The 24,544-nt window shown below is 35.9% G+C and overlaps 1 protein-coding gene across 1 annotated transcript in view; it reads left to right on the top strand.

The window, feature by feature from the left end:
• The window catches only part of LOC144472004 (uncharacterized), a 157,191-nt gene that overhangs the window by 115,762 nt on the left and 16,885 nt on the right, over window positions 1–24,544 (top strand). The window contains exons 3-5 of the mRNA XM_078184635.1: window positions 8,668–8,898; window positions 20,225–21,109; window positions 24,292–24,541. Coding sequence (XP_078040761.1) covers window positions 8,668–8,898; window positions 20,225–21,109; window positions 24,292–24,541 — 1,366 coding nt within the window. The remainder of the gene's footprint in view (window positions 1–8,667; window positions 8,899–20,224; window positions 21,110–24,291; window positions 24,542–24,544) is intronic.

The raw sequence follows: 24,544 nt of genomic DNA, 5'->3' as shown, positions 1-24,544 counted from the left end.
TCTTTACTTAAACCACGGTTCACATCCTCTCAAAAATCCCTCACACTACTGTACAGTATTTCCATTTTAAACGATCATGTGTATTTTATTATACCAAATTAACTCTTGTTATTCATACCAACAGTTTCATGTTCAACAATTTTTCTAAAATTAAACTTTCTTGCTATAAACATTATTTTCGAAAGTGATGGAATAATTTAAGTGGTGCCTCAGCGTCACCAGTCGAGTGAAAAGGGTTAAAAGAATACGAAGCTGGAACACAGTTGCATTCGAAGCAACGCTAATTGTCGAAGTTGAAGGATAACGCGTGGGAACGGGGCAGGGTTAACAGCGGGCTCGAAAGGTGAACTGTTTAACTGCTTCGTCCATGTTACGGTTACACGTTAGGACGCAATAAGAGCATTCCAACTGCGAGCATTAATCAAAAGTCGAACGCGCTCGAAAGTCTTCGGCAGCGCGATTCAACCTCCCGGCGCGGATTCTCTGAATCTTCGAATGGAAACCGGGGTTCGACTAGGTGCGTAGGGGTATCGAGAGAGAGAGAGAGGTTAGTTACTATTCTAGAAATGTGAGGAACTTCTAACTGCTTCTTACGTTCGACAACTTCACCTTACCGATTACATTCTAACGGGAGCCGGGGGCCGGTTTCATTTCCTGCCAAACAATTTCGTATGGAGGTTACGCCTCCGTCAAAGGATATTTTACGTGACCCAAATATGTAACCGTACTGTACTATATTTAAAACCGGCTAACTTTATTCCCGCGAAATGGCGCGCCGGTATTCTATGAAATTTGCGGGAAATTTCAATTTTGATGAAATTTCAATTTCGGTGAAATTTTAATTTTGGTGAAATTTTTAAAATAGAGACCGTGTCTGTAAATTACGTCTGTAAACTATGTGGACAAGCTGTTAAATTGTTAACACGTGTGCGCTATCCGCAGAAAATTTTTAATGAATTTAGGAAAATGTTAAATGAGTGTAGCACGAATTTTGCATATTTTGTCTGTTTTATCTATTTAAAATCGATCAGGAAACTATTGCTATTCCTGCAATATTTAATTGTTTATAACAACGTTAACCGATGAAGTCTGCATGCGTCGTTAATGGAGAAGCAATATTCGTTTATTTTCGAACCATGTTACCCGGGGCTTACATACGATGCCCTGGGCTATTTAAAAAATATCGCATACAGCGCGCGCTAAAATTGAAATGTATGTAAATAAATAACGCGATGGAATAAAATAATAGAGGATAAATGAATCACGTAGTAGCTTAAAGATGAATGAAATGAAAATGGAATACTGACTAGATAATAGGTTAAAACAGTAAAAATAAATAAATAAACGTGGGTGTACAGTAGTCAAATTAAAAGGCAATAAATAACGGTTAAATAGTTAAATAGTTAAAATTGGATAAAAATACTCGACTAACGAAAATGGTGATCAAAATACAATCTTTCCAAAAAATAGTTGAAAACGACAAGAGACGAATCTACCGGATAATCGACATAAAGCATCACTCGGAAAGATTAAAAAGTTTGCTGGATGTAAGAATGGCCGAAGGTAGGATGCCACGTGGAGGTTGGGAACTTTGATGGATCCTGAAAGCAATCAAAAGAATATAAAAGTTTATAAAGCCGAAGAAACGGTAGAAACTACCGTACCGTCAGAGATCGGATAAGGCCGAGGAAGGACTTAAAAAATGCTACGGATCACCCCTGCAATCAAATTATCGTTTCAGAGTTATCAAGTATTGCATAAAATGTGCACAGATCGCGGGGCGCTTTAACACGTTTGCTATACCGGCATCGAGCATTTTATCACTTTTTTGTTTGCATTGAAAGAGATTCGAATAACAAGAAAAATGAGAATTTCGAGGTCTTAAATCCTTTTATCCGAGCTCGTAACAGAAGTCTAAACAATGCTTTTTTACGTCACTATATCTTAAAAATTGTGAGCTTTTAAACCTTTTTTTAGCTATTCTGAGTATTAAAAAAATTAGAGAAAAGAATTTTAGTCGTAGCAGAATAAAGTTAGTCTATTTTTATTTAATTAAACTAGTTTACTCAACACACATATACTAGTCTATTTATCATAGAATAATATAATATTAGGTATAATAGGAAACTTTTTGCTACAGTTTGTACACGCTAAATTCAACAATGTAAAATACAATTACAGAACAGGTATAATTACAATGAAAATTAAGCAACGAACAATGGAAACAATGGCAAAATATTACTAACTATAGCGAAAGTTTAAAACCGCCACATTCTACTGAATTTCACAATAGCATAGCTGCGTGAACGCTGTAAAGTGTACTGATTGCACATTCCATTAGCAAAGTTATTAATAAACCTTATATGTAAAATCATATATCATGACATAATAACAAAGTCCACGGCTTTCGTTTGCTAAATTTTTTTGACATTTTAGAAAAGAGAAATTTTAATGAAATATTTGACGGATGAAGATGGCGGCTATATTGGACGTGTTAATTTTTAAAAAATTCAATTATCGGTTGTATCTTATTCATTGTCTATTTAAAAAAAAAATCGCTTCCGCTGTCGAGACGGGTGATGTATTATTCAGCTTAGCGGGCGTTAAGAGGAACAGATGAACCCAGGACAAAGTGTTGCTAAGTTTGCGCATGAAGAAGTTCCCAATTTATAAGAAAGTTCTACAGAGTTCCCTGGAACAAGTTGGAGGCTGCCCTTTGACTTGACAAGAAGGACAGCTACCGGTGATAGTCAGCGCGCCCTTAATTTACAATTAGACAGGCACGAGTCGCCCTCTTGCGCGAGATTCTTTCGAAAGAGTTCACTGTTGACGTGGCTTGGGCTTATATACTCTGTTATTAATTTTATAATTTTAATTTAATCTATATCTATATAATATTATTCAAAAATTGATTAATATAATTTTAGATACCATTTTATAATTTTTAAGACCACAGTAAGTATTTCATTCAGATATAGTAACTAGAAAAATTACTATTTCTCAATAATAATTCTAAATAATTATAAAAAGTATTTTTTGCTTTTCAATAAAATAAAACGATGTCTTATAATTTTATTTCAACTTCTGGTAATGTTTTGATGAAACTGGTAATTTCATTTTCCCGAACTTTTACAAGCGTACACGCTTTGGTTTTACGTGATTTTAAAACATTGTGGAATATAATTATTTAACATAGGTTATGTCTCTTATGAGCGATGCTTTTTCATGCGGTTTTCTGTGGGAAATATACATGGCATAAAAAGAGACACGGACTCTACAATACTGCGTGCATGTATTATTCATACAAATGTAAATCCGCGTGTCCATTTCCCTAAATTGTTTTTACTGGACCAAAATAAATTTTTAAACGTGACTAAAAACCAAACTGAATTTTTCTGCAAGCGATATGTAAATTGTATTTTACTTGATAAATTCGTAAGTTAAAAATGAATGTCATTCATGAGGCTCGAGGTTGATTAATGTGTAATAACGCGATAGTTATAATTTATTTATCTATTTATTAATGCTTTAAACCAGATGGTTTATTTTATAAATAATACAGGATTGTTACATATACTTTATCATAACACTTTAACCCTTTACGGTGGTATTTTTATACATGAACCATGCTGCTCGGAATTAATTTTTTTCGAGTGAACAGTAATAAAATAATAATAATAAAAGAAGGAAAAACCAAATTTATTAACTCCGTTTTAAAGTTCAAATATGTGTAACACTATAGTATGTTTGAATCTTCTGTAGAAATAAAAATGATGAACAAAAATTAATTAATTGCTTTGGTGGCTTAGAGTAGACACGCGACGACAAAGGGTTAAGCGTATACCCGAAATATTCATCAGGTGAGTGGTTGTTTACACGTGCCGGAATGACGTATACTTTCTCTATAGTTCCCGCGGAGATTATTTGTTACTGCAGGCAATACAGTAATTTCTGTCTGGCTGTTCGGTAACGGGTTTCGATCGTTCCCTTGTAAGTCAGTTAACTCCTAACTAGGTTCAACTGCGCGTTCCGAACAATAATTGAACTGTTCTGTTCGAACTTCCTAGGGGAAGGATGATTCATCACTGGATATCCCTTTACGGACAAAGGGAACGCCCGCGCGGAGTTCCTTGCACCCCTTGCGATTTAATTGAAAATCACTTCGACTTCTTTTTTCACGAATCTGCATCGGCGGTGTTTTGTAAAATCGTTGCAATATTTCGTGATCGCCTAACCGGTTTCATTTTAATTAATTTCGATGTCGATATCAAATATCAAATATTTAAGTTCAAGTTTCGGTATTTTATTTATTATAAGGAGATTGGAAATTAATATTCAATTGATAGAAATAAGTAACGGATAATATATAGGTTAGTTATTAGTAATACAAAATGAAATAAAGCAGAGAATAGAGTATCGTGATATAATTGTGAAATATACGTGCAAAAGAATATTAAAAACAATTTTGTGATTCTTAAGAAAATTCAGGCAATTTGTAAGATTATTAAAAGAAATAATAATGATATTTATAACAGTTTTTGTTATATGATATTTCTTGGCAATTACTTATAGCTGGTGCAACAATAGTAAAAATTACCATTTCATAGGCTATTTCTTTCTTAATTTAATTTTCCAAATATTTCTATAAAACTGCGTTACAATTAATCGGTTCACGTCGATTATCCACACTTGTCCGCCATCTTTACTCTATGAGAGGTGCTTCCACTTCTCGGTCTGTTTTAAACATGGATGCTTAAGATTTTCTTTCAGGTGAACCGAAAACCAAATTTCACCGACTTTATTATTATAAGAAAAATTGATATAATTGTTCACTGTAGAAGCTGAGAAATTTTCTTCGTAAAACATCGAGGATAACTAATCATTGAACTTTATTTACAGCCATTTACATCCATTCACTATATTTACTTTAATTACAGCTTTTTAACGTAAAAGCTAATTAACATTAATTAAGTTAACTGATCTAAATTATATAAATCGAACGTAAAAAATTCATAAACTCTGTTCGAGTACCAATAAGTCGACGAATATTTCTAAAACCGTCTCTATCAATTTACCAAAAGGAAAAAAGAAATTCCACGTTGCATCCTGATAAAACAGGCCGAGGAACGAGGATCACACCTGAGCAGGAATGATTCACCGTTTCACCGCGGTCCCAGAGTGTCGCGTCGCGTCGAAAAAAGACTAGGCGACAGTGGATCGGTCGCAAGGACACGTGCGATCCAACACGAATGCACGATCGACACGTCGGAAGCAAAGAGTCCCGGCGGTCGGTTTCTCGGTTTTCGGCTAACGGTGATTAGCGTCGGATCTCCGATGAATGTGGGAGGAGGGAGGGAGGGGAGGAGGGAGGAGAGGGGATGTCTCTTTGTGGAGTAGGTGCAAACGTTGTCCCCGTTCGTGGACCGGAACGAAATAATGCCAGGAATTCGGCGGCAGTTGCACATTCGGTAGTGCAACTCGATATTGCAGGATGCGATGGAGATGGACAGACGGACACGCGCGCACGTAGTGGAGAAGGATGTTGGAGTGAATGTTGTGATCCTCAGGAAATTGTGATGGACGGTTGACGTGCAGGAATAGCCGGAGAGTTTGAGCGAGAGTGGAAGCGAGGGGAGGGCGCTTTGTTATCTCTTAACGATCGTCGCAACGGAATTAACCCCCTTTGCCGTGCTTCAACGAGTCAGACTCGTGATTTCTGGTAATAAGCCGTTGGGTATCACTGTTCATACGTTCCTTTAACCCTTTCAGTACGAGCACTCTGTCCGTTGTGACACCCCGTTTGTTTTTTTTAAATATAGCCGTATATTTTTTGGTTAGTTAAGTTTGTAGCTCATTCTGTGACGAATTTATCGACCCAAATATGAAATTTTAGATTCGTTTAGTGTCTAACCTCAATTTTCAAACTCATCGTTTTATATATTGATGAAACGATTTATTTTAACCTTAAAGGATTTTGCTATTCACGAAACATACAACTATTTTGCCAAGAGTATACTGCGATATGCTGTTTAATTTTTAATATTTGTAATCGTGATAAATGTGAATAGCACAAAATTCGAAGTAAATTCCAAATATTCCTTCCAAAAGGATGTATAATTCCAAATATTTCGTGGCGGCCATATTGAAAAACGTAGTATCGAGAAAAACATAAAAGAAGTGTTAAAACAACATTTCCCTCTGATAAAGATTTTTCAAATCGTGCCTCCATTGTTAAAATGTTCGAATTTCAAAACATCGCTTCGACATAACATTTTATATTTATATTTTGAACTTTACGAAAATAAAACGAATCGATTTTTCAACGTTACGGGTGCCCTCTTAAAACGTACCGCGAATCGCCGCGTTACGAGCAGAATATCGTGCAATACGGAGCAATAACTTTTGCGCGGCGGAATTTAAGCGACGACCAATGCATTAATGCGGTCGCCGGGCGTATGTAATCCCAATTAGATAAATATGAAGCAGACTTTTCGCGCTGCTACGGCAAATATTGGCGGTCGTCGTTCAGGCAACAGTAATTTATTCCGCTCACGCATTCGAGAGCTTACTTTTAACATTTCCACACAACAGCGATACGCAACAAGTATCGGGGGTTGTTGCGTGGCGCTTCGTAAAATTCAATTTTATCGCGACGCAAAGGTCAACCGTTCGCGCGAACTGAAACGTGCTGTCTGGGAGGTTAGGTACGACTCAGTAGTTGATCGTCGCGAAACTTTCGATTGCTTGAGAATTTTTACAACACTCGTTGCTACTTGAAAATCTTTTTATTTATTTACTTAAAGATTTGTCCGGCGGTTGTTTTTCTAAGAAAAGAGGTTAGATACGATTCGGTAGTTAATCATTGCGAAACTTTCAATTGCTTGAGAATTTTTAGAACACTCGTTGCTACTTGCAAATCTTTTTATTTATTTACTTAAAGATCTGTCCGCAATTTTTATAAGAATAGAATTTTTCGTTTCGAATAATTATTTCGTAAAGAAACTTCTATAGTTGAAATATATATTTTATATCCATAAAAAATCACTTACAGAGTCAACTGAATATTATGGTGTTCCACAAGTTTCCGTGAATGTTCGTGGCATCCACTATATCGTGGATTATCATCGAGCATACTCCCGAGATCATACACAGCGTGGAAAGAACTCATGGAACAGCCTAATAATACTTGAAACAGTATTTCCATCAACAAATGAACCAATACTAACAGACTCCATGGAACAACCGCCTAATATATTTATATTTCTGCTTTCGAACACTGTCTCGGGCCAGCGCGCTACCCACGCAGCACTTTACGCGCAGAAAACAAAGCAAATTACGCCTCGCGCTCTCCGCTGACTCGAAGTGACTCTCGAAAGAAACTGTAATGCCCGTGTCCTCTTAAAAATAAGCTCTCGCGGAGCTTTACACTCGAGAGCACAAACAGTCGCTATTGGGATAGCTGTTGTCGAGTAGATAGCAGTACGGTTCCCAGAGCGAGGTCGACGCGAGGCGTTTTAACGTTTTTCATGTTAGATGTTGGCATGTTTAAAAATCGATCTCGTCCGCGTAAAGCTGTAGCGTCATCGGTATACAATAAGCGAAATCCTAAAGACGAATGAAAATATACAGCTTCGTTTGAATAATTAAAGATCACCTTTAGATTTTATCTAAACGAATCTAGAATTCATTTATTTCCTTTTTAATTATATGTTTGGATAAATTTTAGTTTGCAATAGGTTTCGAAATATTATTTATTACTCGCGTTGCAGTTAGCGCATAATATTATATTTATATTACATTTACTTGCACTTTATCCTTATTTGAATAACGTTCAGTGCGCAGCTATCACGATGTGACACGATTAATATATTATCATTCTGAATGGAAGTTTGGAGTCTTAATGTCTTAACATGATTTAAATGTGTACATAAATCGAAGAGACAAATTAATAATACCTTTAACTAGGAACTGTTGTTTAATATTATATTTATTTACCATTGCCAGTCCCTTCTGTTTTAATCTGTGTTGACGTCCTAAATGTACAATTTTGCATTAATGGAAACAACGAGTGCAGGTGTAAACGAGCGAGCATGAGAGGCATACAGTTATTGTTTAAAACGTGGTCTTGTCCATCCATTTTGAAGACATTTAAATATGTTACAGAGCTCGATAGGAAGCACAAGTCTATTCTACTTTAAAAAAAATGTTACACCTTTTTGGCTACCAAATTATTCGCGAGAAGCTACTGACACCATGTCCATAAGTATCAAAAATATCACTATAGCCGGCTGAGTTGGCGCTATAGTATAGCTATAGCTATAGCTATAGTATAATATCACCGGATGACCAATTGCTGTGTCGCTGGTTTGCCGACACAATTAACTATGTATCTCCTACCCTGCAACATATTTAAACGTTGGAAAAATCAAAGAGGGGCGGACCACGCTTTAAATAATTACCGCACGAAGGAACGCACGAGGCGGTAGGGCGAGGCGAGCCAACGAGAATTTAAAGTACGAAACGACGGAAGGACGTTTGATAGGTGGCGGATAAGAGCGGTGGGGGGCAAAGGACTCCCGAAGGGCCGAGCGAATGGACGACGGGCGAGAGGAAGGGAGAGAAAGAGAGTGAGAGAGGCAACCCGTCCGGGTTCTGTCTTCTTCGCAGGTTATCGGAGCTGTATCGTCCGGGCACTTCCTCGAGCCACGGAGGGCCCTTGGAGAAGGACGGCCCGGAGCTGAGCGCGACCTCAACGACCTCGGAGTCCTTGGAGAGCAATGGCCTCGATACCGAGATACCAGCTGCGGCCAGGCGACCCCGTAGCACGAGGGGCTCGCAAAAATGGAGTAACGTACGCGCCGTCATGGCGCTATATTCCTCTCTACGCAAGATCAAGAGGTACTCCGGTCATTGCTCGATATGGACGGTAACCTCTGAAACTGCACACTCACACCAAATACAAACAGGACACGTGTACACGGATTACATCGGGGATGACTAATACACACGATACAAACTTCTCCTCGAGTCGCGAACGCTATCCCCCCCCTAATGATTTCCGATGTTTGCAAAGACGACGCACGACGATCCGATCTTCGTGGAATCTCGTGCGAAGATAGTTCACGAGTAGACGCGAAACTGGATGGTCGCTGGTGTTGGCATTCGATGGTTAGGTGATGTTTAACGATAAAGAGTAGATATTATTTAAATAGTAGATATTAGAAGAGTAGATATTAGATAAAGATATTTAACGATAAATTAAAATAAAAATTCTCAGTTATTAATATCTGTGTGTCATTCTTTAAAAATTGTAATTATATGTGTTATTATACTTATATTATATAAATTAATATTATATAAATTTATATTTACATAATTTATATAAGTACTTTATATAAGTACGTTCCATGAATAGTAATATATAAAAATGAAAGGTATCTTTTTATTTTACATGTATATTTTTACTAATCTGATTAATTTTCATTAATTAATGATCAACGTTACTATGAATTATTACAAAATAGCGACAGTATGTTATAAATTACTCTTGTAACATATCATCAATTATTACAAGCTGCTTATAATACATTATTAATTACTATAAATTACTTGTAATATACTGTAAATTATTACAAATTAGTTACAATGTATTATCGACTATTTTTATTATTATTATAAATTAATTAAAATCAATAATAAGTTATCGTGATTAACCATTGAACAAATAGCCTTTTGTACAACTCTGATACAAATTGTAGGAACCCAATTAAAAAGAAAAATGCTGTATAATTTATTAAAAACATTTTAATACCGTCGATGGATACCTAGTTGTTTTAGATAGCAAATTTTATTAATTTACTGTGTACATAATCACCGTGTATAGAAAAATATTTAGTAGAACGATGACGCCATCTTTATTGCATTTACGGAAAAATTGTGTTCTCTGTTTGCGAATTATTTTTTAACCTGTAAAGTTATATTTTTCTTCTCGTAACGTTGCTCGGAAAATTGTTATTGTTCCGTCAGCCAATTTGTGCACGTACTAATTTGATAAGTTTTATGCATGAGCCATGAAAATTAAACTCTCGCCCGTCGAAGCGTACATTTTACACTGAATTTAGTAAAAATATATATGTATACAATCAAAAACAACTTTCGAGTTTGTATTTTATTATTCATGGAACGTAATCGCGTGCGAAACATTTTTTATTTAAAGGATAAATTATCGAGTATGTTACAGTTTTATATCATTCGAAGTGCGACTATAGATTATGACATCAAAGCCAGCATTTTTATAATTTCATTTTCATACGCCATTCTTCAAAAACAGTAATTAAAAGAAAGTTTCCTTCGTTAACTGAAAGATTGCTAATTATAGAAAGAAAATAATAGTGCAAACGCAATCTATACTCCACGATCCCGATTATTAGGTTATGTTTACCCATACGGCAAGCCGTTAATTTTCTCACGAATTTTACCATTATAATTAACCAAAAAGGAGTATAAGTTTTCCAGATATATTTGACGACTACTATACAATGTTTTGTAATTAAATCCAATGTCCGTTTACATTAGTATGGAAATGATCGCTGCAAATGATTTGCGCAAAATTTGTACGCGGTCCTGATTTTCAACAGCTGGTTCTATTTTATCGCTGCCTCGAATTCCCCATGCATCTAAAATTTGCAATTCACGACTAAAAATTATGGGATATATTATACATACCCATACATATATTATACATACCCGTATTATAGTATAGTCTAGTAATATAGTATAGCTAATGCGACAATTAAAAGCGTGAAGGCAACGCGTTCCATTAAAAGATTCGAAAGCATTTTATCGTTAAATATCCAAATATTATTCGATGCCTACATCCACGTATACTCTGCAGAATCTACTCGTCAATTATCCAAGAATAAATAAAATTCTCTTACACGTCGCCGTCTCCATATTCGTCGCCATAAATATTTCTAGACAATAACATCAAGCATTTTTGATGAAATACATTCGCCAAATACATGTTACCCAGCACTATGCAAGATATCTCGTTCCCTGCCAGCCAGGCAATTTGAATATAAAACAAGATACGCGTCACGATTACCGGCAACGGCGTATTAAAATACATATTGTTCAGTGCAATATCGGGTTCCTTTTAATACCATCTCGAATGTAATTTGCTTAATTAATATGGACCGTCAATTAATGATCCCCGTCGGTGTTTAACTTGTACAATTTAATCCCGCGAATTTATTGGAAAAATTAATCTGCGAAATTTAACTGCACAGTTTCCAATCACTCCAATTTTAATATCTGAAACGTAACGATCTCTTTGATCATTCGAATGGATTCAATGGGCGAGCGAGCCGTGGAAATGGTAAAACGTTACAGAAAAGCAGGACTATACTGTAGATAAAGTGACCGGCTCGCTTATTCGTTTAAATAATTCTCGAAATTGACTTTCTGTTTTTATATTTCTCTTTTTTATATTCTATCGAAATCGATCAAATACGCGTCGCGTGACATCGAACCCGTCGTCAGACGGTGGAGCTTTAATTGAGGGTGAAAGCCATAAGTAAGTTGCTATAAAATTGCTTTTAATTTCGAAAAAGTAGGGTCCAAGAGAAAAAGATTTTCTTACTGTATTCTATCCGCGAGGATTAACATTACAGAATTTACATAAATTTCTATAAATAAATATCGGAACATATGAAAAGAAAATTTTCAATTTTGCACTTTAAATTTTCAAGGTTATGGTCAATTTTGCAGCTACTTGTGGGAGTATTCGTTAAATCGATGCATTCTGTGCGCGTTAATGCATCTCTTTCTCTTTCTTCTCCTTTTTTATTAGCTGCCATATAGTCGGTGAAATATCATAAGTGACATATCAAAAAAAAAATTAAAACCTTAGCGTCAAAAGTTGAAACGCACGATTCGCGATCTAATCGCGATTAATGCGAAACGCGGAGACCGACGGAGTCGGCTGAAAGGAATACAAAATGGTGGCCGGACCCGTCACCTATCTCGGAATTATTTTGCTTCTCCCGTCCGCGTCGCCGTTAATATTCTCCGAACGGCACTTACGGCGAATTCCGGCGTAGACGGAAAATTCCCGATGGCCGTCCGGGTGCCGTTCGCGAGAAATGGCTTTAATGCGTCACCCGAGATTCCTTCGATCGAAAGAACCCCCACTCCCGTAGATGCACGCTAATTGGAAGTTTTCGGTTTCATTAGAGACGTCTAATACCGTGGGACAGTATCTTTGCGGCGCGGACCGATTCGTTTTCCGCGAGGCTCGATGTATAGTATATGTAGCGTAAAAGTTTTCGGGCGAACTCCGCTGCCATATCATCCCAGTTTCGGCTCCTCGCTTTCACCTCTCGAACGCTACATTGCAATCGAGCGCAACCTCGCATCGGCTACCCGTTCGCCATCGTAATTGCAACCCTTTCGCCACTCCGTCTTAATTTTTAACGTCGACTTCGCGGCAGTATACGTCCGCTTTATCTTTTGCTAGATAACACGACTGATCGGACCACGGATGCATAGTTTCGCCATCTTGCGCCAGCTGAGCTTGTCTCTCATTGGTCAGGAGTTTTTCTTAATAACTCGTAAACAAAGCGAAGAAGAGAATTTTTGGAAAGGAACAAATTACTTGAAAAGACCTAAAGAATTTATCGATTGGGCGTGATTTTTGGGACACTCTGAACGTACTCGGGCCAATGAGACGATGACTCTAGCCGCAGAATTAATTTATGTAAATATTTATATAATAATTAAATTATATTAAATTATATTATATATATTATAATATATTATAATATTATATTATATTATATTTGTGAATTACGTTTTTAAAATCTAATTTAGATAAAGTTTATTGTTTACTTAAGCCTAGAACAGTGTTTTCAGAGCTACTATTCGCGGAGAGAATCAGTTAGATTTTCAGCGGCGAGCCCCGACGGTTCTAACTTTTACGGCGGTCTATAAATTCAAGTATTATAAGCCGATCGAACATCCAGGCGAAGATTCGAAGCTTTACGATCGGACTTACAACCTTCGGAAGAACCCGATAAAGACCTACCGCACAGTTCGTTTCATATTGGCAACGACCTGCGCGGCTAACATAACCTAACCTTGTAGAAATGGAAAGAGAGAAAGAGATACATTTCCTGCGGTGAACGTAATTCGTCTAATGATGCCACCGAATGATATACCGTAGAATCGCATCGATTAATGATAAAAAAAAGTGTATTGTTGAGATTGATTGTAGTGCGGCGATGCACGGTTAAATTTACACGAGTCAACCACATTTTTCTTTTATATGAAAGTAAGGGATTTCTGAGGTCATTTGAAGCAACTTTTTCTTTCACAAAAATTTTCTACGTGGCACCATTAACGAGTTATTAACGAGAAACCATTGACCAATGAGAGGCGAGCTGGGTTAGCGAAAGATGGCCGCACCAATCGGTGGAACTGCGCTTCGTCCATTCATTGGCTTGGCAGCCATGCGTCAACCGAGCTCCTTCCTCATTGATCACCGTTTTTCGTTAATATCTCGTTAATAACGCCACGAAGAAAATTTTTGTAAAGGAAAAAGTTGCTTCAAATGATAACCTCGAAAATCCTCCATTTCTGGACTTTTAAAAAATTTTAAGAAAACCTATATAACAAATTTTGTTCTTACTTCTATAATGACGACGCCAATAAATAGCTAAAATTCTTATTAAAATGAGTCCAAACGCTATGTAAATTGGTTTACGTTCATCGAATAGCTTATTATTAAACAGAGCGGGCCACGTAACTTGCAAACCTCGAGCAACTTTAAATTAGTCGATTTTAGCTCTGCTCATTTTTGAAACCATGTATCCAACAGTTTCCCATAAAAGATAACATAACCTAAAAGTTATTGAAAGCGTACAAATTACGGGACGCGCTCATAGATTGCTCATTAATTCAGAATTACTTAAATTAAACCGATTTACATCGTGCTGAAATTCGTTTTAATCAGAGAGATTTCAACTATACGTTGATGGTACAATTATAAAGGTAAGGTGTCTCGCTTCCACTATACATGTAGAGAATATGTATATTCTACTCGTTCTATATATTCTCCGATTTTATCGAGTCGTGTTTGGGTCAGCTCGCAGAAGGAAATAGTGCTCCGTGTGATTAAATTTTGACGGTGACTCTCGAACCTGTGTAAATTTAACCGTGCGCTGCTGTAAATATTCGTCAGAATTCTGGTAACTAAAAAGTTGAAAAGGGAATAGTCGAGGCGAACACTTCGAGAATGGAAATATGATGTTCGAGAACGGGGAGTGCACGTATTGAAATTGGATTGCAGCATACTCCGGTATTTGGCATGAACTAACGAAGGATCATCATTTATTTCTTCGTGCCGTGGAAAGTCCAATGGGTCGGGCAGCGCGCAGCGCCATTGCTTGGTAACCCGTTTAGTATTGTAGTAAGGAAACGAGCCATAAACGTGATGTAGATATCGGTAGACGGATTCGTTCGGCTGCATTGTGCTCCAAAATTGTTCATTTATTAGTGTTGCGACTACAGTCTTGAATACCTTGTCAAGTCACATATTACTATAGTAGACTTGTACCAAAGATAACGCAACTCGTAAAACGCAACTATAAAATTCTTATGAAATTGTATTAAACGCAACTATTTATTCGAATTATTACTACTGTCAATCATAAAAATTTATCGGGTCGTTCGTAAAGTTATTTCACGAAAATATGAAAGACGATTTTGTAATAATTTTACTGTGAAAAAGGTAATCGATTTTTCAATAATATCAAGGATTTCGACGAATTATTTATATTTATCTATTTCTCGAAAACAATGACATTCGATTAGACACTAATAGAGACAATTGCATAGATGCAAATAAAATATTATGTAACCTGAAATTTCAACTCTGTTAAAATATACAGTGGATATAGTTATAAAATGTAGATATAAAATATAAGTTTTCAGTTCTTATAAAGTTAAAAAACAGTCGATTATCTTACAGGGGTTGTTTTTTATCGTATATGTTAGAGTCGCATGACGTAGTTCGTAAAAAAGTACTGAAATGTGTGCTCCGATAACCTTCAAGTTTGAGATCATTTGGAAGTCATATTTTAATGTCATGCAACATAAAAGTATACGTATACAGTTATTTAAAAAAATAGTGATTATAAAACACTCTGACTCGACTGAAAAATTTAATACAATTATATAACAGATCTACGTGGAAAGTAAAATTCGTCTACGTTAATTGTAACAAATATAAGTTGATGGACAGTTCCAGAAATATGACATAACCTAATTCTCGAAAAAAAAAACTTGCGAACGCTCGCTCGCGAATATAGTTCATCGTCCGACGAATTTAGAACCTCCATATGTATCAGCGATGAAACCAATATTGTTCGTTTCGAAGTTGGTAACGTATTCAGAATGTCCAAGGAGCACAATGTCGTCTGCATGAAATATTAGAATGCAAGAAGCGTAGACTTTTGATACCGGAGCGTAGTTGCAGCGAAGTTTTAGAGACCGTTCCCGATTTAAGCTCATCCCCGAATCGTCGAGAGAAATTATTTCATTAAGTGGAATCAGTGTTTAGACTTTTTTACTAGAGCTGTGCAAATAGAGCAATTATTTCGATGTGTGTGCAATTGTTAGTAGCTTATTAATCCGATGCTTAAATAATATATATTTAGTATAATTCGAATTTCTATAAAATTCTAATATAATTTAAATTTATATAAAATTCTAATATAATTTAGATTGCTATAAAATTCTACTGTAATTTAAATTTCTACAAAATTCTTCTATAATTTAAATTTCTACAAAATTCTGCTATAATTTAGATTTCTATAAAATTCTTCTATAATTTAAATTTCTACAAAATTCTGATATAATTTAAATTTCTACAAAATTCTATTATAATTTAAATTTCTGTAATACTTTACCACTATTCAAATATCCATAAAAATCTGCTTTAATTCAAATTTACAATAAAAAACCATTATAATTAAATTTTAGATAAAAAGTCGACTACAATCAATTTCACCCCTAGTTAAAATCTCGTTTTCTCTTGATAACAATGCCCGGCGATCACGTGACACTTAACCCTTAACTACTTTCTCACTAAATCTGAACTCACAATATATTAATAACACAATAATAACAACTAACGATACAATATAACAAGAAAAATTGTAAAATAAAAGCAACGTTTTCGACATCCTAGCTTCAACTCAGTCGAACGCCTTCGTTGCTAAAAAGATAAATCAAATTCGTTCTTTCGTTTAGCTCTGTTACGTCGACAATAATACAATCGACTGAGCTAAAAATGGCTACGTATGTCTTAATAGTTGTTAAGGGGGTTCGAGTAAGTTCTACTGCTTGAACCGAGGACCAGGTACGTAGTCATTGCTGTGTAACGATGTTGCGATATTGAACGAATGCCGGTGCTTGACACTGTTCGTCGCAACTGCTTCCCCTTACCAGCTCGTCCAATTAGAGGTGGAACACTGATTTCCAATTGCCTTTTACCCAACTAGATAAAAAAAAAAATAACACGTTGCAAACTTTCACACGTAACCCACGTGTGTCCGCGTACACCGACGCATACTCAAAAAGAACACAGAGACACTGTACGCGCGCGCGAGGGCAACTTCTCCACACGAGCATACACATCTTCACGCGAGGATAATACATCTTCACACGAGTATACACATCTTCACACAGGTATAATACAACTTCACACGAGTATACACATCTTCACACGACTATAATACATCTTCACACGAGTATACACATCTTCACACACTATAATACATTTTCACACGAGTATACACATCTTCACACGAGTATACGTACTTCTTCTACGAGGGTATATACTTGTTCACACGAGAGTACACGCTCGGCTAAACATTAGGATACACTTGACATAGGTGTATTAACGATTAAAGAATGCGTAGTGGCATATAGAAAGTTTACCTCTAGTTTCCACTATCTCGGTGTTTCTGTCCCTCTATCTCTCTCTCTCTCTTTGTCTGTCTGTTTGTCTATACCTGTCTGTCTGTCTGTCGGTCTGCCAGTCTGTCTGTCTGTCTGTCTGCCTCTCATCCATCTGACGCTCTGATTCTGAACTGATCTTATCTGATTCTCGCTCATTTCTTATTTCAAGCAAGAATCACCTTACCATCTCTGTTACATAGAATTAGTTATTATATACTGTATACACTATGTAATCCATAGAATCGTAATGGTAACGGTAATGATGACAATGAAGCGACGTCTCGATCGTCTCTGTGGGGAATGGTGTGTTTTCTTTCTTTTCCAGTGAGTTTTCAGTGAATGGAACGAACGTAGGACTGTGCCTGTTTGTAACAACTATATCATGTATATTATATACATATATATTAATAGCATATTATATGTTGCGTTATTAATATCGATATATATTATGTTATCAATATTAATATGTAGAATATTATTAATATCGATATTTATTATGTTATTAATATTTATATATATTTTGTTATTAATATCGAGATATATTATGTTATTGATATTAATATATATTATGATATTAATATCGATATATATTATGTTATTAATATTAATATGTAGCATATTATTAATATTGATATATATTATGTTATTAACATTAATATGTAGCATATTATTAATATTGATAAATATTATGTTATTAGTATTAATATATACAATGCTATTAATATTAATATATATTATATTACTACTATTAATATATATAATATACCATATTATTATATAATTATATATATGAATATACATTATATGTATAACATGTGATAGCAATATATATTAATACATACATGTAAGCGCATCACACATGTGTCCATAGGCGAAACCGTAGAGCGTGATGCAAGAAGGTTTGCGATACGTGTATACCATGCATGGTCGTGGTTTTGCAAAAAAAAAAAAAAAATGGGTCCTATCAGGCTTTCGAGAGCAATCCAGGGGGATCGGAAACATGCGACGCGTACCGTTATTTGATTGTTTAATCGGTTTGCACGATGCATCCCGGTAGAAGTATGTGGAACATATTGCATAACCCATAGCAGTAAGCCGAAATGATTTTCAGCGGAGGGTTTTTTTTTCAGATAAAAAAAAAAACAGACAATTTTACCCTGTTGCATAGGGTATCGTCGAGAGGTGTCCTATAGTAACTTTTCTTTTTTAATAACGAGTTGCGTCGTAATTACTTTACTCTCTGCTTTCGACAGAGGAAATTGTTCGCATTGGAATAATTCCGATGCGAGCATCGAGGAACAACGACCCTTAAAATCCTCGTCCTCTTCGGGGGACGTCTATAAATTTCTTCGAGAGCTTATGGTGTCTTACTGTCGGACCTGCGTAGAATCGCGATCGAATCAAGGGATTATAATTACAAAGTGAATTCGATTGCATTATCATTCGAGATAAGATTTTAATTTATCGTTCGGAATTCGGTATTCGATTAAATTACAATGTAATTGGGAGATACAGTTATATTGTAATTAAATTAACATAACTCTGTCGAAGGACGATGTCGAATGGTTGTATTTTATTGATGTGATTACGTCGGCGCGAGCGTAGTTTGTATTGTTCGGGGAAAATAATGTCGCGGCGCGGTAGGAAACGAACTTAACCAATTTTCGGATCTGTCGGTCGCGTCGAAACTTTCTGACCCGTTTGTTGCTCGGTGTTGATAAACGGTAACGTTTGGCTAAACTATTTTATATTTTGGCTCAACTTACTTACTTTGATAATTTGAAAACTATTGCAACGAATATAAATAAAAATATTATCGAAGATACCTATTAAAAATATTGTTGAAAATACCTATCAAAAATATTGTTGAAAATACCTATTAAAAATATTGTTGAAAATCCTTATTAAAAATATTGTTGAAAATACCTATTAAAAATATTATTGAAGATATTTATGAGAAATATTGTTTTCTAAACATATGAAGCTTTATTCGAGTATAAAATATTTCCTCTGTATATTCTTTTAGCAAAGTCAACCTTTTCTCCGGGAGAATAGGCTATTTAATACTTGAACTGATATTTTACTACACACCAGCAACACCTGCGGGAACCATGTCATATTCTCTCCTCGCATTTTATACGGCAAACAAAATATCCGTAGCGTTTCGTCGGAGGGTAACAACCTAACAGCGAGGTACAATTTTGGGTTTACTACCCCTCTCTGGTTCTACTGCTCTATTACTTTGCGGCCCGGTCTCGCTGATGGGTTTAGATAATTCATTTAGTTAAGAAACGCCGAAGGGAAAAATTCTCCGCAGAAAAGACAGGTCTTTTATCCTCGAAACCCTGAGCATATTATTTTACCTATTGAATAACCAGTTTTGTTTAAAATCGCCCTTATATATATATCTATCGAAATGAGAATTAAAAAATATAGTTTTTTATATTTAATAACCGTGTTTCATTTGGCAGTGTTAAAATCGATTTCAATTTTTTTTCAAATTTACGTATTTTAGTATCATTATTTGTAATTTTAATTTTATAATAGAAAACTCTTTTGTCAGAATTATCTTCCATATTTTTCCGAAATTGGCGAATTTGCAAACTACGCTCGTTTCTCGACAATTTAGAAACCATTATCAAACAATACGAACATTAGACTTTCTAAGATATGATTTTTCAAGCAGTTTAAATTCTTTTTAAAGGAACAGAATATACCTTTAAAAATATATTATATAATAGCACGATACAAGCTATGTTAACTTTACACATAGGTTGATCTTACAAGATTCTCTGACATGCACATTTAATTTTGAAGAATTATTATTATTGTAGAATTTATATTGTCTCAGATTTTAAATTGCGTACACCGACTAAAAAATTCACTTATTGCTCGAAAATAGATTCTAAAATAAAAAAATAAAAAAGAAGAGCACCCTGTGTTCCTTTTACAGAAACTTATCGCAGAAAATAAATTATCATCGACAATTGCAAAACGTCAACGTTCGAATATCCTCTACCTAAAGATAGCTAAAAAGCTAATAATGAACCCCGTCGCATCGAAACGGCGAATTTCCCGAAAACTGTTCAGACGCAACGACGACGCAACAATGTTTCCGCGGCTCCGCGTCACTTGTACGCGGCGCACGCGACTATTTTCCATTCGTCCTTGACTGTCGATCTATTTCTCTTTCTGTTCCCAGAACGAAGAGCAACCAGCGGTGGATGAAACTGCGTACAACGGTGCAGCTGTCATCGGCGATCTCGACGATCCAGAAGAAGCCGCCGCTGAAGCGGGAGGACTCGTTCCTGAAACGATTCTCGACGAGACAGATCCCGGAGAGCCAGGAGACATTGGACACGGGCGAGGGCGACGGCAACGCGGCCGACGACAAAGACTTCGGCGGCCGTCGTCGTCGCAGGCCACAGAAGCCGCCGAAAACGGTGGTGAACCCCGACGAGAACTTCTATTACTACTGGCTGATGCTGCTGTCCGGCTGCGTCCTCTACAATCTCTGGACGCTGATCGTGCGGCAAAGCTTGCCGGAGCTGCAGGCGCTGGCGCCGGCGGCCTGGCTCGCCTGCGACGGCTTCACCGACCTCGTCTTCTTCCTGGACGTGGCGGTGCAATTCCGCACCGGTTACCTCGAGCAAGGCCTGATGGTCTACAACAGCAAGAAACTGGCCGGCCACTACCTCAAATCGAAGGCGTTCGTCCTCGATCTGCTCGCGTTGCTGCCGCTCGATCTCCTCCAAGTGAACCTCGGCAGCAATCCCATGCTCAGGTTCCCCAGGTTCCTAAAGATTTACCGCGTCTATAACTATTACTATATGGTGGAGTCGCGGACGGTTTATCCGAATTTGTGGCGCGTGCTGAATCTCATACATATACTGCTGATCCTGGCCCACTGGTTCGGCTGCTTTTACTACTTGCTCAGCGAGGCGGAGGGGTTCCAAGGAGACTGGGTCTACCCGTACAGGCCCGGCGAGTACGCGACCCTGGCCAGAAAGTACCTCGGATCCTTGTACTGGTCCACCCTCACCTTGACGACCATCGGCGATCTACCGACCCCGGAGACCAACGCCGAGTGAGTGACACCTCTCCTACGACTGTACACACTTGCACACGTTACTTCTTCTCTTGTTTGTACGGTACTTCTTCTCGCTATTACTCGTCCCATTCGGCGTGAACCAGCACACCCGCGCGCGGTTTGACAGGGATCCGACATTCTGTCTTAGATCTCACCAACGAATTCTGACTTCAGAGAGAATCGAACAACGGCACCGTTTCACGGGGATTTACTTCTTACTGATTCGTTGGTACACCTGCGCGATGTGACGATTTTCAAGTTTAGATGCAGCTGAATCGAAGATGCAGTGATCTTATATGTCGGACACGTAACATCGAATTTGTATAACAAAACCGTTTTACGACTAGGATAGAACAAAAATTATTTAGGAATTTTGTTATCAAAAGTACAAAAATGATAGGATAGAACAAAAATTATTTAGGAATTTTGTTAATGCGTTTTTTGATAGATAAAACTTTGAAATTATGGGCATTAAGTCTTTTATCGTGCAATAGTTTCGGCGAATTTCCTTTAGAATTAGCTACCCGTGGCAATCTCTTTGAAAAGTAGGGAAGTTGCTATAATTTTACTATACATGTTTGACTCTGTTCAGATATGAAACTTTTCTAAAATAATTTAATAAAGAATATTAATGTATAAAAGAATGTTAGTTGTATTTTTCGACGAGTATACTCAACATAACATCATCAATGCCATTGGCAAGGTTAAAAATATAGAAAATACTGAAATGATGCAGTAGAATGCTGCCTACATGCCCTAAATGGCAAATATCCTATAAATAATATTTATATAAATGGTAAATATCCCACAAAAATATATGAAAAATATTAGTGTTTTGATAACCTCAAATGTTTCGATTTAACCTCAAATGTTAAATTTTGCTATTCGATCGTCTCTAGATTTGGATTTTTTTACATAAATATCAATTACTAATATTACAATAAATATACTTGGGTTCTAAGATATTATTATCTTTTAACTTAACTTTTTAGAATACGCTTAATGAAGGCGCTAATGAATTAGCAATTAAATGACGCGCTTAAATTCGATCTAGTTGACCACACGTCTGCTATAAAAAATTAAGTCATGTCATTTGTTTCGACATGTGACATAATAGGGTTTTCTACGTATTCTAGATATACCACTACATTAACGTCAATAAATTTAATAGCTACACAATTAGAATAAGAACGCAGTCATTTTGCTGCACTCTTAAGGCTTTTTCCTTCACTCAAGCTTCGACTTAAATGCAAATGCATATTCTTCTTACCATTGAATATCGGATCATGCATTAAAGAGGTAGTCTAGTGCAAGTTACATTTTTATTTTACAACCTTGTATAATATTTTTTTAATATAGAAATATCACAGAAATATATACAGAAACTACAACAGTCAGTGATAATATTAATTACACTGATTATTTTGGAACACTGTCGAATTTCAAAGAGATTGTCTCATGGTAGCCATTTTATTTGGCTGAAATGAAAAAGTGTATAAGATGCTTAATTAATATGATTTACTAGGACAGAATTATAAATATAGTACAAAGAACTATATTCAGTATAAATATATAATTCTAGTATTAACAAAAGCATAACTACATATAACTTATAATATAATATATATGTAACATATATAACATATATAATATATGTATATAATATATAGATACATATAACAGTATTTAAGGTATAGTTAACGATTATTTGAATTTGTTTCAATTATTTTTATCACAGTAAATCGATTAATAATATTCTCATAATAGCGTGACGAGAAATTCAATACTAATACTTCAAGTACACGTGACAAAATGCATAAATTAATTAACAATTCATGAATCTAAAACTTATGGGAAGAGCCTAATCTACTTAATTTGTGCTACACTATACTAAATTGAAATCAAGATTTAATTGAAATTAAAGATGGAATAATCGATTAGCATTTTTCTAAAAATTTTTAATATAAAATATTTCTGCTTTAGAATTTGAAAAAATTCAGATACTTGAACAGGTAAATTTTTAATGAAAACCAATTCGTGGAGGTAACCATTTATTGCTTTACTTTGTCGCTGCATACCTGGAAAAAAAAAGAATTAAAGCGTGAATTTAACACATTTCTATGTATGTAGTATCTAAAATGAGGTTGGAGAGATGCGGTATTAAAATTGAATTCCCACAGTGAAGGATTTATTTAATTTCCGCACATAAAATTATACAGAGACATAGAATTGATATAATCTGATCTACTGAATATTATATTAATGCAGCAGCATGAAATGGGGCGCACGCATTATACGTTTATTATTCAATTTGTTCATTTTGATTGAGTGATTAATAAATACGTCATTCAGTGAACTTCGTTAGAGAAAATAGATTGAAATGTATCTTATTTTAAGCGTTTTATAAGAATTTGATTATACAAAATGACGTATTTTTGTTTTTGAAAAAGTTTACTTAGAGGTTATCTTTTCTGCTTCGTCGTTTGGGTGTATATTTGCCCAGTAGATTATACAGTAATTTATGCAAATAAACAGCATTTAACAGCGTAAATTAGCGACTATTAAAATGCATCTCTATAACTGTATTATATTATTACTATATTATGTATTATATTATTATTATGTTATCTTCGAATACAAGCTACCAAAATCATTAATATTCGAAACAGGACTTCTATACACATACACACGCATACACAGAATTTTCTGATCCTAATTGGTCCTAATTTACCGAGCCATGCATTAACACTTTAAACATAAATTTCTAGAAAATCAAATAAATTTTAAATAAGAAAAGATACTGAAACTAGATAATTAAAATTGATCATAATCGATGGTAACAATTTCGTATCGCAAACATCCTGATAAAGTTTAATTTACTCGCATTTATTGCAATAGAAATAAATTTTGAAAATTGATGAAAAATTCGTCAAAAATTAGTGAAAAATGATCTACGAAACATGATCCACATAATCAAAGTTACCTGTTGATCTAGTATGAAGGATTTCTCCTTTGGAAATCAAAGGGGAACGCGGCCGCGGGAGTTAGCGGTGAAAATAACGGTCGCGGCGGTTAAGCCGCGCGCGGTAGTTTCAATTTTCTCTGAAGTCAAGTTTCTAGCGAATTAGATGGTTAGGAATTAGACTCGTGAAGCGGTCTTGTTGTTGTTGTGTTGGCAGAGTCGTAGCGGGCGGCAATCCCCGGAGCCTCGCTCGTCGTGGCCGACTGTCCCGGCTTCTACAGTTCAAGCATAACGGAGGGTATCTGTATCGTTTCCAAAGCAAAAGACGAATCAAACGGCAAAGAATCAATGACCATAAACGAGAGAATGTCACGAATGCGTGGTGCGAATGTGCCCGACGAAAATCGAAAAGGGAGAGCATGTGTGGAGAACGATTGGGAAGAAACGATTGCCAGAATCACGCACGTGTG

The sequence above is a fragment of the Augochlora pura genome, chromosome 7, assembly GCF_028453695.1.
Source record: "Augochlora pura isolate Apur16 chromosome 7, APUR_v2.2.1, whole genome shotgun sequence".
In the NCBI taxonomy this organism is placed as follows: domain Eukaryota; kingdom Metazoa; phylum Arthropoda; class Insecta; order Hymenoptera; family Halictidae; genus Augochlora; species Augochlora pura.
The sequence above is the reverse complement of the archived record's forward strand: the minus strand, read 5'-3'. Positions and strand labels throughout refer to the sequence as shown.